General features: G+C 36.7%; 1 protein-coding gene across 1 annotated transcript in view; it reads right to left on the reverse strand.

The window, feature by feature from the left end:
* The window catches only part of LOC150077598 (phospholipid-transporting ATPase ABCA1-like), a gene marked incomplete at its 3' end in the record, with an annotated part of 856,770 nt that overhangs the window by 530,716 nt on the left and 310,525 nt on the right, over window positions 1–15,529 (reverse strand). The window contains exon 15 of the mRNA XM_090386943.1: window positions 7,759–7,981. Within this exon, the coding sequence (XP_090243069.1) occupies window positions 7,759–7,981 (223 nt within the window). The remainder of the gene's footprint in view (window positions 1–7,758; window positions 7,982–15,529) is intronic.

Raw genomic sequence — 15,529 nt, forward strand, 5'->3', positions numbered from 1 at the left:
TCCCAGCAGTCCTTGAAATCCCCAGCACTTTGCATTCTAGGCTGCTGCTGCTCATTTCAATAGAAGCAGTGCAAGAATCACTTTCACCTCTGTTTGCAGCTACTGTTAATCTATTAGTCTGTGAATACCCACAAGCTAGCAGTTTTCCAACCCACCTAACCTAACACTGCCTTGATAGCATCAGCAAATATTGCTTTCTAGAGAGAAGTGTTAAGTGGAATGAAAGATTTAAACAATTGCAAACAATGCATGCCACTGAAGTAAAAATGATTTTGAAGCAGGTGTCTACATGTTACTTATTTTTGGTTGAGTGTGTTCTACTACTGAAGTTACGGATTTAACCTTCCCTCAACCTCTGGCAGGTCTGTTTAAAGGAGTTAGAAACATTCAGAAAAACCATATGACAAATTTTCAGTTACTGAATTGAAAAGTACAAAATGCAATTACTCATGTCAAATCTAGTTCATGATGCAAAGAAGTTTAAAAAGACAAATTAATGAACTCCCTAAGAAAAAGAAATTCTGAATTGCAAACTTCTAGTAAAAGCAATCCTAAACAGGCCTTGCTAGCTGATAATTCTAGACATATTATTTTCACTTATGCAGAAATGTTTGTGTTTCTGTCATCTGGCTTGAATAAAATAATTTGTTTCTTCTAAATGGGATTCCAACCTTTAAAATCTGAACATAGCTCTTTAATCCAACATACCTTAGATCCATGTACTGAGGTCATTACTCCAGATAGGTTTGAAAGTGTTATGCTCAGATTTATTTTATCTATAATTTTCAAATCTTCTTCCATTTTGGAAATTGATTACCACAGCAAACAGAACCAGAAGGATGATTCTGACTTAGTCATAAATCAGAAGTATTTCTATGACAAGAGTATGGAGAGTCTAAAAAAAAAGAGGATGAGATCCTGTTCTTTTGTTCAAAGAGGAAGTACTTCATTGTTGCATGTGACTGCATGGTGCACAAGTTCCCATTGGAAGAATGTCGATCTAATAAATGCTATGGCAGGACAGCAGAATTTCATCTATTGGCAACATATCAATTTCAAACTTGAACTTTTGTGGACAAGTTTCAGCATTTCTTGCTGTCACAAAGATAAGGAAATATATGTTTTGTAGCATCAACTGTCTATTTCAGTGTGAGAATGTATTAAATACTATTATAAAAGAAGAAAGAATTCAAGTACAGTGGGCCTTGGTTGGGGAAGTGACAAGTTTACATGGTAGGTTAAAAAATAAACTATCCCAAGTCATGCTTAGCATTTTAACAATTTCGCATAGCAATGCTATATGTCAAAGAATATTCTGCCAGGATATAAAAACAAAACCTGACTTCAGATCTCATCCTTTTGAAGCTTTGGAAATACTCCTGACAGCCATGTCTAGATGCCAGAGACACTGTTATGAACAAAACTTTGACTAAACATTTATAAAGAGGGCAAATCTGAAATGGTATCTTTCTTGATGTAATCATAATCAGTTGATGTCTGATAAACAATCCAAGCAGAAATCCACAGTAACAAAAATTCTGTGGAAGTTAATGCATGAAAGTATACTATACTAGTAAACATTCCTTGAATTTTAATATAAAATGTGTATTTTGACAGTGAAATTTAATTTCTAGTGCAGTGACTTTTAAAGGGAAAACCATCTGTTTTTTTGCAAATATACATTAAATGGAATTTAAATGTAAGCTTTCCGCTATTTCATCAAAAAACTGATTATTTAATGCCTTATTTAAGGGAATCATAATACTTCCTGATAAACCTTAATAAGCATCAAAATACTTAGTAAAAATCGCATTTTGAAATGTACACAGTACAGTGTTTTACATTTTTCCATTATCTCTTAACATTCCTACTGCTTACAGAACTCTAACAACAGAGTGGGAGAGTCTAGATACTCATTCATATGTGCAATGAGTTTAGTAAAATGCAAGTATTGGTGAAAGCAGAGAAAAGTGAAAAATGGACCATATATAAATTATAAATACTATATCTAAAAACTAAATACTTCCAAAGGTAACTATGCCACTTATTTCAATTTAGAATTGGAATAACAACCATAAATAAAAAAAAAAACTTCTACTCATATTGTTGAGTTCTTTTTAAATTATAAAAAATTTCTTCAATACAAAGTTTCACTGTACAATGAAAGTTTAAAAGTTCAGTGTTCTTGGCTAGATAACAATGAAGTCATAACAATCTTCCTGAAGTCCATGAGGAGGAGGAGGCGGATATTTCCTCCAAGTTAAAATCACACCAAGTGACAACAGTAAAATGAATATCTCTCTGTCAGGATACTGAGTGCCAACTAAAACTCTCCTCCTTAAATTTAATTCTCCAACCTCCCCACTCAGATCTAGATAACTAGATCAAGGTCTGCCCTGTACCGAACTGACACAAACAGGCTTTAACCTGTTTGTATCAGCTCAAGATGAGCAACTTGTGTTCCATGAATACTCATCACTTGGGATTTCACACTGAGTCAGACAGTAGCATTAGTAGAGGCATATGATGCAAGAAAGCAAGCTTATGCAGCATCAGCCAAAAAAAAAAAAAAAAAAAAACCCACTCCCATTTCACCCGTAAGTTCGTTCGAAATACCTGTCCAGCTGAGCCTTAAATTTATTTAGGCTATCAACTTCCACAACAAGGGATGGAAGTCTGTTCCACCAACCAACTACCTGCTGGCTAAAGGCAAATTTCTGCACATCTATCCTACATCTGTCTTTCCTCAATTTGAATTTATGCCCTCTCAGTGATTATTCTGAGCAAGAGGAGGAATCACATCAGCACTGAGCATGCTCAAACCATTCAAGGCTTTATACACCTCTATCAGATCACCTTGCCAGTGCCTAGTCTCCAGACACTGTAATTTGCAAAACTTAAGCCTTTCTTCATAATAGCAACCCTTTGTTCCATTCACTAATCTTGTTGCCCTTCTCTGTACTCGTTACAGCAGCTCTACATCCTTCTTGAAATGAGGCCTTCAAACCTGTATACAATACTCAAGGTGTGACCTGACCATTGCCTTATACAAGGGAATAATCACCTCCTTATCCCTGCTAGAAAAATTCCTGTATATCATTGACAAGACACCATGAGCTACTCTTGCAGCCTGTCTGCACTGCTCAGAAAACTTCATATCTGCTGCACAATTACCCCCCGGTCCTTTTCATTCTCTACCACTGTCAGTGTAGTACCACAGAGTTGGTACGTTACTCTGGGGTTACTGTTTCCCATAATTTATAAGATCTTATTTAGGTGAAATTCAAGCCATGCTGGAATCAACATCTCCCAGCCTGATGTGAATTTTATTTTCTGTATTGTTTTTATGCTAATGTAATATTTATGAACTTAATATCTTGTATTAAAATGCAAAAAGACTAGTAATATCAATGAATAGGAGCATGCCTACATATAATCAAAAGGCTGTGAGGAAAGTTCTATAGGAACGCAGACTGAAATGACCACTCCACCGAAAGTCCTTTACTCCCATTGCATGCTATTTATTTAATCCTCAGAAGCCAGGAAAAAAAAAAACAAACATTCAGTTGCCACTGCTCTATCAATACCGCCTGTACTGATACAGCAGGTATCTCTAAGACTCTAAGGAGCGTCTTTGACAAAGGGAGTTCAGTCAAAGTATTCAGTTAAACCATTAGTTAACTTAAGAGAAAATGCATATAGAGGTACACAGTTACTAATGACTCAGTCTTGAAGCTATTTGTAGAGGAAGAAATGGACACAGAACAGCATCAATATTTTTCTCCCAAAAAAAAATAAACCCAATGCTGTGAAAAAGGTCTCGGCACTTCAGAAGCAGATTAACAGAGCTACCAAGCCCAAACAATGTCAAATTCATACAGTGGAATTGCTGTGGATTCCAACAGAATATTAACAGGGCCTTACACTCTTAATATTCCAACAGAATATTAAGAGTGTAAGGCCCTGTTCCACAGGCACAAGCTAGTTTGGTTTTTTTCAAGGAGACATATTTAAAGGCAAATGCCTAAGGAACAAATGGACAGGAAGGTTTTTTTTTTTTTTTTTGGCTCGTATAAGCTTGCTTTCTTGCATCATATGCCTCTACTAATGCTAATATTCTCGATGTACAATGCATGCATGTTTCCTGTACTGTGCAGTACTTACTGCTCTTTTCCATCTATTATATTTCTATTAAAAAATGGTTACAGAATAGCAATACAGAACCTTCCACTTTTTTATGACCACAGTATGATTACACAAAGTCTGGAAAATTCTACGTCCAGAAAGCACCAGGTTCTGATATAACCAGATTGATTTGACTGAAACTAGGCAGGATACCATCATTAGAATATATGAAGTTTAGCAAAAATATTTCAAAATTTAAAAAATAAATTTGAATCGATCAATTCGGCTCAACTCAATAAATTTAAATCGATCAACTCAATAAATTTGAGTCGATCAATTCGGCCCTGGAAAGATTGTGCAAGGCTCAAGGGGTAGAATTTTTTTCAGCCTGGAATGTACTTGTTAACAGGAGAGATTGCTTCTACAGGGATGGGATACACTTAAATAGAAAGGGTGCAAGAATATTTGCTGATGCTATCGAGGCAGTGTTAGGTGGGTCGGAAAACTGCTAGCTTGGGGGGAGACAAAGACTAATGGATTAACAGTAGCCACTGGCAGAGGTGAAAGAGATTCTTGCACTGCTTCTATTGGAATGAGCAGAAGCCTGAAAAACAAGATGCAGGATATTTCAGAGACTGCTGGAAGTCATTGTGATACAAGTAAACACATGGGTTGTGTTAGGGTAGCTAAGAATAGAAACAAGTGCAGGTATACTTGCGTGTACACCAATGCTAGGAGTTTAGTAAATAAATTTGATGAATTTGAGGTATTGCTCAAAACATCAAAGGCAGATATTGTTGGGATATCAGAGACGTGGTGTCACACAGATATAAGGAATGCAGAACTGGAATTTGGGGAGTACAATGTGTATAGAAAGGATAGACAGGACAGGAGGGGAGGAGGGGTTATGCTATTAGTTAAAAAACACATAAAATCCAAGGAAGTGAAGCCACTCGACATTGATGGACAGGGCAGTGTCGAGTCAGTTTGGTGTGACATAAGCATAGGTAAATCAAAATTGAGAGTAGGAGTGTGCTATAGGCCTAATGACTATGATGAGTATAATAAGATACTGTACAGGGAAATAGAATGGGCCAGTAAATCAGAGAGTCTTATAATGGGGGATTTTAATTTCCCAGATATTGACTGGAATTTGTGGGTTGGTCACTCACACACTAGCAGGGCTTTTGTGGATTTATTGGATGATTGTTTTCTACACCAGCATGTTCGGGAGGCAACTAGAGGGAATAATACTCTTGATCTGATTATCAGTAGTGATTCTTCATGCATTAGGAATCTGCAGATAAAGGAACCACTGGGTGGCAGTGATCACAGTGTGCTGAAGTGGGATTTACTCAAGGAGGTAACTACCATCAGAGGCAAAGGGAAGGGTTTTTGCTTTCGTAAAGGCGACTATGATGGTCTGAGACAGTATTTAAATTCTATACGGTGGGACCAACTGATGATGTTACCAACAGCAAATTCAAAATGGGAAGCATTCAAGGAACTAATCTTGGAAGCTACCAGGCTTTACATACCAACCAAGAAATATTGTTCAAGGTTCAGGCCTAAATGGTTGTCAGATGAACTAATGAGACATATGGCAGAGAAGAAAAATGCATGGGATACATACAAATTAATGGGTGACATGGAAGCCTATGATAGATATAAGTTGGTCTGTAACCAAGTCACAAAGGAGATTAGGCAGGCAAAGGCAGATTATGAGAAATCCTTGGCAAAGGACGCAAAGAAAAACAGAAAAGAGTTCTTTACCTATTTAAACTCAAGAAGGAAAGGGATGAATCAGATTGGTCCACTGGATGTTGATGGTTCAACAGTTGAGGATCCTGCTCAGATGGCTAACAATCTAAACGAGTATTTTGCATCTACATTCACACATGAGGAGTTATTCAGGAAGGGGAATGTCGTAGGTGAAGTAAACATTGTCAGTGAGCTAGATTATTTTCTAATAACTGAGAGGAAAGTGGAGGAGAAATTGCTGAGGATAAACATAAAAAAGGCACCAGGGGTGGATGGGATCTATCCAGTTATATTAAAGGAGGCAGCAAAGGAAGTAAGCAAACCCCTAGCCATAATTATGAGAGCTTCTTTGGACTCAGGGGAGGTACCCATGGACTGGAGATGTGCAAATGTAACCCCAATTCACAAAGGAGGATCAAAGGCTGACACAAGTAATTACAGACCTGTTAGTTTAACTTCGGTTCCAGGAAAATTAATGGAGGCACTGGTTAAAGAAGCACTGCAGGATCATCTGGACAAGAATTCAGTTATAGCTCAGACACAGCATGGTTTTGTTAAGGGCAGGTCTTGTCTGACCAATTTGATTGGATACTATGATGTAGTCACAAAAGAACTGGATGCAGGGAATAACTTTGATATTATATATTTGGATCTTAGAAAGGCTTTTGATACTGCTGCGCATGGAAGACTGCTGCACAAATTGGAGAAGTGTGGCATTGGAGGCAAATTGCTGCTATGGATAAAGGGATGGTTGAGTGGCAGAAGACAGAGAGTGGTAATCAATGGACACTGCTCAACGTGGACTAATGTTATTAGTGGAGTTCCTCAGGGTTCAGTGTTGGGTCCATTGTTGTTTTCTGTATTTATAAATGATATTGATGATGGTGTATCAGGCTTAATGTCCAAGTTTGCAGACGATACCAAGGTTGGCAGGGTTGTTAAGGACACTACTGATACTATGCTGCTGCAACAGGATCTGGAAAGGTTGAGCAGATGGGCTGAGAGGTGGCAAATGAAGTTTAACATTGACAAATGTAAAGTACTACATATGGGAAACAGTAACCCCAGATCAACGTATCAACTCTGTGGCACTACGCTGACAGTGGTAGAAAATGAAAAGGACCTGGGGGTAATTGTGCAGGCAGATATGAAGTTCTCTGAGCAGTGCAGACGAGCTGCAAGAGTAGCTCATGGTGTCTTGTCAATGATATACAGGAATTTTTCTAGCAGGGATAAGGATGTGATTATTCCCTTGTATAAGGCATTGGTCAGGCCACACCTTGAGTACTGTATACAGGTCTGGAGGCCTCATTTCAAGAAGGATGTAGAGCTGCTCGAACGAGTACAGAGAAGGGCAACAAGATTAGTGAATGGAACAAAGGGTTGCTCTTACGAAGATAGGCTTAAGTTTTGCAAATTACAGAGCCTGGAGACTAGGCATCGGCGAGGTGATCTGATAGAGGTGTATAAGGCTTTGAATGGCTTGAGCATGCTCAATGCCGATGGGATTCTTCCTCTTGCTCAGAATAATCACCTGAGAGGGCATAAATTCAAATTGAGGAAGGACGGATGTCGGATAGATGTGCGGAAATTTGCTTTTAGCCAGCGGGCAGTTGGTTTGTGGAATAGACTCCCATCGCTTGTTGTTGAAGTCGATAGCCTAAATAAATTTAAGGCTCAGTTGGACAGGTATTTCGAACGAACGGAGGGGTGAAATGGGAGTAGTGGTTTTTTTTTTTTTTTTTTTTTTTTGGCTGATGCTGAATAAGCTTGCTTTCTTGCATCATATGCCTCTACTAATGCTAATGCTAAAATAATAAAAATAAATCAAAATTTTAAATTTTTAAATTATAATTTTCAAAAAAGTCTTACCACTAAGACTAAGGTCAGTAGTACACAACTAATAGCCATCATTATAAAAGATTTAATAAACCAAGCCAGCCAAAGGACTCCATTTCCAAGTCCCATAACCTTCATAACTTCCTTTAGACGTTGTTCTTTCTCATAAACCACACTTTTGATTATCATAGAACTTGTATAAACCCAAGAGAGCACCATAAATAAAGGAAAGGTTCTTGACAGGGCCAAAATGAATCTAAAATAATAAACAAAACAAAATTTCAATGTAATAATTTTCAAAAACTATTAATTGAAAGTTGGTCAATTCAACATAACTATACTGAATTAAACCTAGATTTTTATAATGTATACTACTGTATATACATTTCTGGTTTGTAGAAGCAAAGTATTTTAATGATTGATATATCTATAACAACAATTTACTAATTATTATATATAGGATCCACAAACAACCATGGATGCCATGATGGCTAAGAAATCTGGCTTTGTGAAAAGTTTGTTAGTCTAGCAGCAGCAATGATGAACTACCAGTTCTTGTTTTATGATCTCTTGGTATGTGCCTTGCAAGAATTGGCATGAGTTTCAAAAAAGATATAGTACGATCAACTCTTAAGTATGGTCATCAAACTAGCAACACCATTCTTTTATGCAGAGAAACTTACTGGTTGAGAGGGTATGATGAAGATTAATACCTCAACCAATCACATCTGACTTCCATTAGGACAGCAAAAAAATTTAAGTTACATGGAGCATAATTAGTTTGGTTTCTTATTCATCATCAATATAGCAAACTTTATTGATTTTAATTGGTAAGGAAAAAAGTTGACCAATTAAAAAGGGGGGGAAAAATAATAATAAATATTTGAAACCTATTCATTTGTGAAAACTTCATATTTTATCATATGGACCTTTGTTCACATGACGGTCCTAACTTTGGGACTGATCAAGGATTATTCTTACCCATATATATAGTACCTTACATATGTCACTGTTAAGCTTCAATTGCCACTTCTCAGTCCATCAGCATAATTTTTCTAGATCTTGTTGCAGAAGGATTACTGTCATAGACCTAAATGGATGTCAGATGAACTGATGAGACTTGCAGCAGAAACGAAAAATGCATTAGATGAATATTTGTAAAAGAATAAGAGGAGTTTACTTCAATATAATATGCAGAATATTCTGTATGATACTCTCCGGAAATTAAAACAGAAACAATTAAAATATCAAAAATCTTACATTACAGTAAGAAATAATTAAAAATTAAGTAACAAATTAATTTAATGAAAAAAATTGCAAACGATTTTCTTTCCCAAAGCTGATAATGCTTTTCGACTGGATGTCATGATCACAGGAATGAAAATTACCGAATAGGGGCGATCATGGAACTCAAATAGGGATTATATGTCTTTGCGCATGTGCGTAAAGGACCACGAGTCGGAGATTAGATATGGCTGTAAAACATCAACAGAATTCTCAGATAATTTAATTTCGACAGTTTCTGCAATTAATAGTCTTGTATAATTACGTTGGATACTAAGTATTTTGGCCTCTAAATAAAAAAGTGTTTTTCATTAACAGCATGAAAGGTTAATTCTGAAGCTGCTGAATGAGAAGCACAAACTGAGACCGTGTGTTGATTAACACGAAAATTCAGAGGAAACCGTGTAGAACCCTGATAAGATGAGTTGCAATCACTGCAAGAAATGTTGTATACTAGGTCATTTATTTGTTTTGCAAATGAGGAAAGGACTGGGCAATTGTTCAGTATAATGTGTAATTTCCATATTGTCCTGGCTACAATTTTAAATTTAGTATCTTTAAATAATCTGTTAAGTTGTTTGTGCCACTGTTCAACATGTTTGTTGCTGTTTGTTATTTGGTTTTTAGGAGCATAAGCAACTAAGGCCATATTGCTCCGCGGATATGCGGTGGTCATTCCCTGACCTTTCTGCACCCTCCGTATTTGGTGGTCACAGGCTCGAACCCCAGTCTAATCAAGAAGCGTATGCTATGCATTGCTGCTCCTGCCCACCTAGCTACGGAGGTGCCTACTGTTCAACATATGGGGCAGAAATAAAGTATTTTTTGATATTACTATTGTTGGTTGGTTGGTGTATATTTTTGTATTCTATTCTTAGCTTGTACCCTAATTCTGCCTACTGTAGCAAGTGGGTAACCCCTGTTTAAGAATCTGCTGATATTTGTATTTCTAAGCCCAAAGCAGATTCTGTCGTTCAATATTTATAAGCATTGAGAAATTGATTAAAGATAATCGATCTTTAATCAATTCTCAATAGCTGTTATAATGCAGAAGCTGTAGGTTTATGATAGATGTTAAATTGGATTTTATTCGCATCCCGAGTAAGTGCAAAATTTAGAAAACTTAATGACTTCGTATCTGTATTCTCCCTCTCCAATGTAAATTTGAGTCTAGAATGAATATTATTAGACGAATGTAAAATGTCTTGGATAGTGCTGCTATCGGTAATGACTAGAACTTCGTCTAAATACCTCCCATAGTATGTGATACAGGGTGGAAAAGGCATCAAATGTATACATTCAGTCGTTGAGAGGTAGTTCTCTGATATTAGGCCGCTCAGGCTTAATCTCACTGGCAAAACAAAAATTTGTTTGTATACTTTGTCTCTAAAGGTGATATGGTTGGCTTCAATTAAGAGTTTAATTAAGTGAAAAATTTCCTTATTATGAAGCTTCGTATAATTAATCGGTATTGAGTTATTATTTAACATATCCCAAAGAACATCTAATGTGTATTCACCATTTACATTTGTATATAACGAGGTAACATCTAGTGAGAATAAATTATCATTCCCGCCAAGTCTACATATGTCTTTAAGGTTATTAAATAGTGTATCTTAGTTCCAAATTGTATCGCCTGTCTAAAGGGATTTTATAATGCTATATACATGTGTGGCCAAGGATGAAAATGCCGAGTTTCTGTAGGAAACAATAGGCCGAATGGGAAATCCAGTCTGAGCTGTCCTGGAAGCCTGTCTACACTGCTTGGAGAACTTCATATTTGATTGCACAATTACCCTGACGTCTTTTTAATTTCTTCTACCCTGAGTATAATACCACAAGGTTGGTATGTTATCCTAGGATTACTGCTATCCATATGCAGTACTTTGCATTTATCAATGTTAAACTTCAATTGCCATTTATCAATGTTAAACTTCAATTGCCATTTCTCAGAACACTTCCCTAATTTTTCTAGATCTTGTTGAAGTAGCTTACCTTAAGTACTGTCATTAACCACGCTGCTAATCTTCTATCATCTGAAAACTTATACATTAAGTCTGATATATGTTAACAATATGATTAATAAATACAGAAAACAACAGTGGGCTCAGCACTGAATCATAAGATACTCCACTAATAACATTAGTCCAAGAAAAGCAATGTCCATTAATAGCCACTCACTGTCTTCTCCCACTCAACCAACCCTTTAACCACAGCAGTAATCCTTGCCCTTAATTCCATACTGATTAAATTTATACAACAGTCTTATGTGCAACAGCAACAGTATAAAAAGCTTTCCTGAAATCCAAGTATATGATATTACAATTATTTTTTGAATCTAGTTCCTTTGTTACAGCATCATAGTATCCAGACCAGTCAGACAAGATCATCCTTACTAAACCCATGCTGTGAATGCAGTATAACTGCATTCATGTCTAGATGGTCCTGAATTACTTCTTTAACCAGTAACTCCATTACTTTCACTGAAAGAGAAGTTAAGCTAAGAGGTTTGCAATTACTCATGCCACCTTTGGATTCCCCTTTTTGAACTGGGAATACATTCACACATCTCACATTCCTGTGCATAGGGATCTCCCCTGATTCCAAAGATGCTCATATAATTATGACTAAAGGTTTGTTTACCTCCTTTGCTGCCTCTCTTTAATATATGGGGACAGGTCTCATCCAATCCATGCACCTTTTTATGCTAAGCTTCAACAATATCTCTTCCACTCGTCTCGGCTACAGCAAACTCATTTAGCTCCCTGTTACAGTTTGATGGATGTCTGGCATTCCATCTCCTCCCTATAGAATTCCTCATGCATGAATGTAAATGCAAAATACCTATTCAATTTATCAGCAACCTGAGCAGGATGATTGTCAACAGTTAAACAATCAATATAATTCAACCCCTTCCTTCTACTGATAATATAAGTAAAGAAGCCTTTGCTCCTTTTCTTTGCCAGAGACTTCTCATAATCTGGCTTTGTATCACCATAAAATTTATAAGCATCCCATGCATTTTCCTTCTCATATCAGTACATCAGTAGATATGATATCCATTTAGGTCTAAGCCTTGAACAGCATTTCTTAGTTAGTATAAAATGCCTGGTAGCTTCTACAATTATTCGCAGAATGCTACTCATATAGAATTTCCTGTTGCTAAAAATATCAGTTGGTCCCATTGCACAGAATTTAAAATCTGTCAGAGGATCACTGTAGTTACCCTTATGAAAGCACAACTTCTTTTCTTTACCCTTGACGTTAGTTATGTTTTTACATAAATCTCACATCAGTACACTGTGATCACTGCCACCCAATGGGAGTTTTATTTTCAGATTTTTAATGCGTGAAGCATCACTGCTGATAATCAGATTAAGAATATTACTTCCTTTTGCTGCCGCTCTAACATGCTGCTTTAAAAAACAGTCATCCAATAAATCCACAAAAGTCTGTGTGTGTGTGTGTGTTCCCTGGAACAAAAAAAAAAAAAAAAGAAAAAAAAAGCCACGTCTTCTGTTAACAAGCCCAGACCAGGCCGAGAAAAATTCTACCTAATGAGCCTTGCAAATAAATTAGTCTCTCCATGGCTGAAATGACTGACAATGCTCTCAGCATGTAATCCTTACTACTATCATGTTGTCTGAGCAGAATTGTAGACACTTTCAAATTTAATCCTATCTCAGAAATTTTTTTCCAATGTTGCCAGTACTTGTTATGGAGCCAATGTGTATCACTATTTGTGCCCTTAAAGGAGGATATCTACTTTACAACATCATCTATCTTCGCCTCCCTGAGAACACCTACTTTTTGTCCTTTCCAGACATTCCCTGGTCCTATTTCACATATGCTTTTTTTGCATAATATATTTCATATTTCCCTGACAACTGAGTAACTGAGAGTAACTACCTCCTGTGGGAGCAGCACATTCTGCCTTGTGAAGATTGCCACTGTTTCCTGCAAGCTTTGGCACTGAGTTGAGCAGCTGAGAGCCTTATCAGCCCCCAATTTAATTCCTTCAAGGGCATCTACTGCACTCTTCAAGCTCTCATAATGCCCTTCAAAAACACTGGGTTCACACCTAATTTCCTCATATTGTTTGCAATGAAAAGACATTCTACTGGACTGTATCATGTTCTGTTCCAGACAGATCTACAAATTGCACAAGCAGCACATTTTGTATGCTGTTATATGTAGGGAACCATCTCTTCAGTTCTCCCTCAAATCACAGCATTTCTGCTACTTTGAGCCTGATTCTTCGATGCTCTAGTCTGGGGCATGATATCCATTTAAATTCAATTAAATTTAATTTTTAAAATATTAGATACCTAAATGCAGATATCAGATACCTAATATGTATTATGCTATGAAATGTACATCATATGTATTATTATACTGTTGCATTCACAGTTTTAAACTAGTTATAGCCCTACTAGAAATAAAATTTCTTAGTGAAACACAAAAAATATGCCGACCTATATGATGAGAACCTTTGCACTATATTTACCACAATTAAAACCGTACAATTTCACAACCATGCACCTATAATACTAGTTACACGATAATATATTTGCACCAAATCATCTTTAGTAAAGCTCTATGAATATTAAATTGTAATTCAAAATCTCAAGCTAAAATTAAAAATAGGCTAATGAACATGACCAGGACTAGTAATCTATTTATTGAATATAATTTAATATTTTAATTTGTTAATTAAGTCAAAAAATTGGCAACATTTTTTGAAAAACTCATCCATTTCCAAAAACTCAAAATTCTTCAACTTTGCAAGAGAGCTAGCAGTGCCATGGCTCAGTGTTTTATATGGCTGAGCCACAGAGTTGTGCGCCTCTTCTTGGGAACTTGGTACCCCACATAACGTAAGCCTTCCTCTACCTCAATTTGTTGTGGATGATGGTGTAAGAAGATCCATGTCTGATGTCCAGCTATCCGGCCACATCATCAACTGTCACATACCAATCAACCCTGATGATAAATGTTTAACATGACAACATTTTTTCTCATAATTATGTGAGCTGTCTCTGTGAAATATACAGTGGCGGCTCATAACTCTGATGTTTGGGAGTGCTGCATCTTAAAGTTACATTAAATTGCCTTGGGTTATAAGACATGTAGACATACACAATAATAATAATAAGCAAGTTAAAAATACTACAAAACATTAATTAGACATTTACCATTAACAGACTTATTTTTTAAAAAAATCCATTCTTAAGTTTTTATTTGTTGAAAATAGATTAATAACTTTTTCATTCAAGTTTGGTGCACTGTTGACCAAGCTTGTCTCTATTGAAAGCATTGCTTGAGCATTTAGCCTTTCCTGATTCGTAGTGCTCCTTAAAAATGTTTTTATTCTTTTTAATGTCGATTGGCAGAGTTCGGGCTGTGAAGGTGAAGTAGTCATCAGAATGGTGAAAAGAACTTTTATGAGTTTTGTAAGTTAACCAAGAACTTCAGTTAGATTATTTTCTGAGGTAAATTTCAGCGTCAGTTAATTTGCAATAATTGTGTAGATCATGTCTGCTATAGAAAACTTGTAATTCCATAAGAAGTTTATCTCAATCAATCATGGGATATGCCTCAGTAGTCTCCCATACCTCTTCCATGGGGATTTTCGTATGAAAAATAGCAAAGTTCTCCTTGTTAGACAATTTAGCAGCAATTAATTGCTTTGTAAAAGAAGTTTTGTATGAGTTCTGTCACCTATGTCAACACTTATATAATCGCATACTTCCTTCACTTCAATCACGAGTGTTTTTGAATGATTTTCACAGTACATTGAATTCCTGATTTTTAGAATGGCATTCTTAAAGTTTCCTATATATTCATGTATTTTAACTGCCTCAATTTCTCGAGGTTGCATTTGATTATAAATAACTTCCACGTGAGGCATTATCTGATAGAAAAGTTCTAACCAGAATGGAATTTTTCATTACTCAAAATGTGCAAAATTCCAGTTGCTTCTGAAATCATCTTATCTGCATTTGCTGTTGCTTGTAGTTCTGCCATGCACTTTTTTAAGGATTCAAAATTTCATAAACGCTGTTCACAGTGCGTATATTGAAGATCCATCTTGTAGGGGAAGGTCGGGCAACACGGCTGTCCATACGCGAACAGAGAGACGCTGTGGTGATCTCGAGAAAAATGTTGGTATCGACATGAGGTTCTTTTTATTTTTTTTTATTTTTAGGAACATTAGCAACTAAGGCCATATTGCTCCGGGGGTATGCGGTGGTCATTTCCTGACCTTTCTGCATCCTCCCTATTTGGTGGTCATGGGCTCGAACCCCGGTCTAATCAAGAAGCGTGTGCTACGTACTGCTGCTCCTGACCACCTGGCTATGGAGGTGCCTCCATAGCCAGGTGGAGGTGCCTCCATAGCCAATCAAGAAGCGTGTGCTACGTACTGCTGCTCCTGACCACCTGGCTATGGAGATGCCTCCATAGCCAGGTGGTCAGGAGCAGCAGTACGTAGCACACGCTTCTTGATTAGACCGGGGTT

Source organism: Mastigoproctus giganteus, chromosome 12 (genome assembly GCF_048544385.1).
Source record: "Mastigoproctus giganteus isolate SK-2022 chromosome 12, ASM4854438v1, whole genome shotgun sequence".
In the NCBI taxonomy this organism is placed as follows: Eukaryota; Metazoa; Arthropoda; class Arachnida; order Uropygi; family Thelyphonidae; genus Mastigoproctus; species Mastigoproctus giganteus.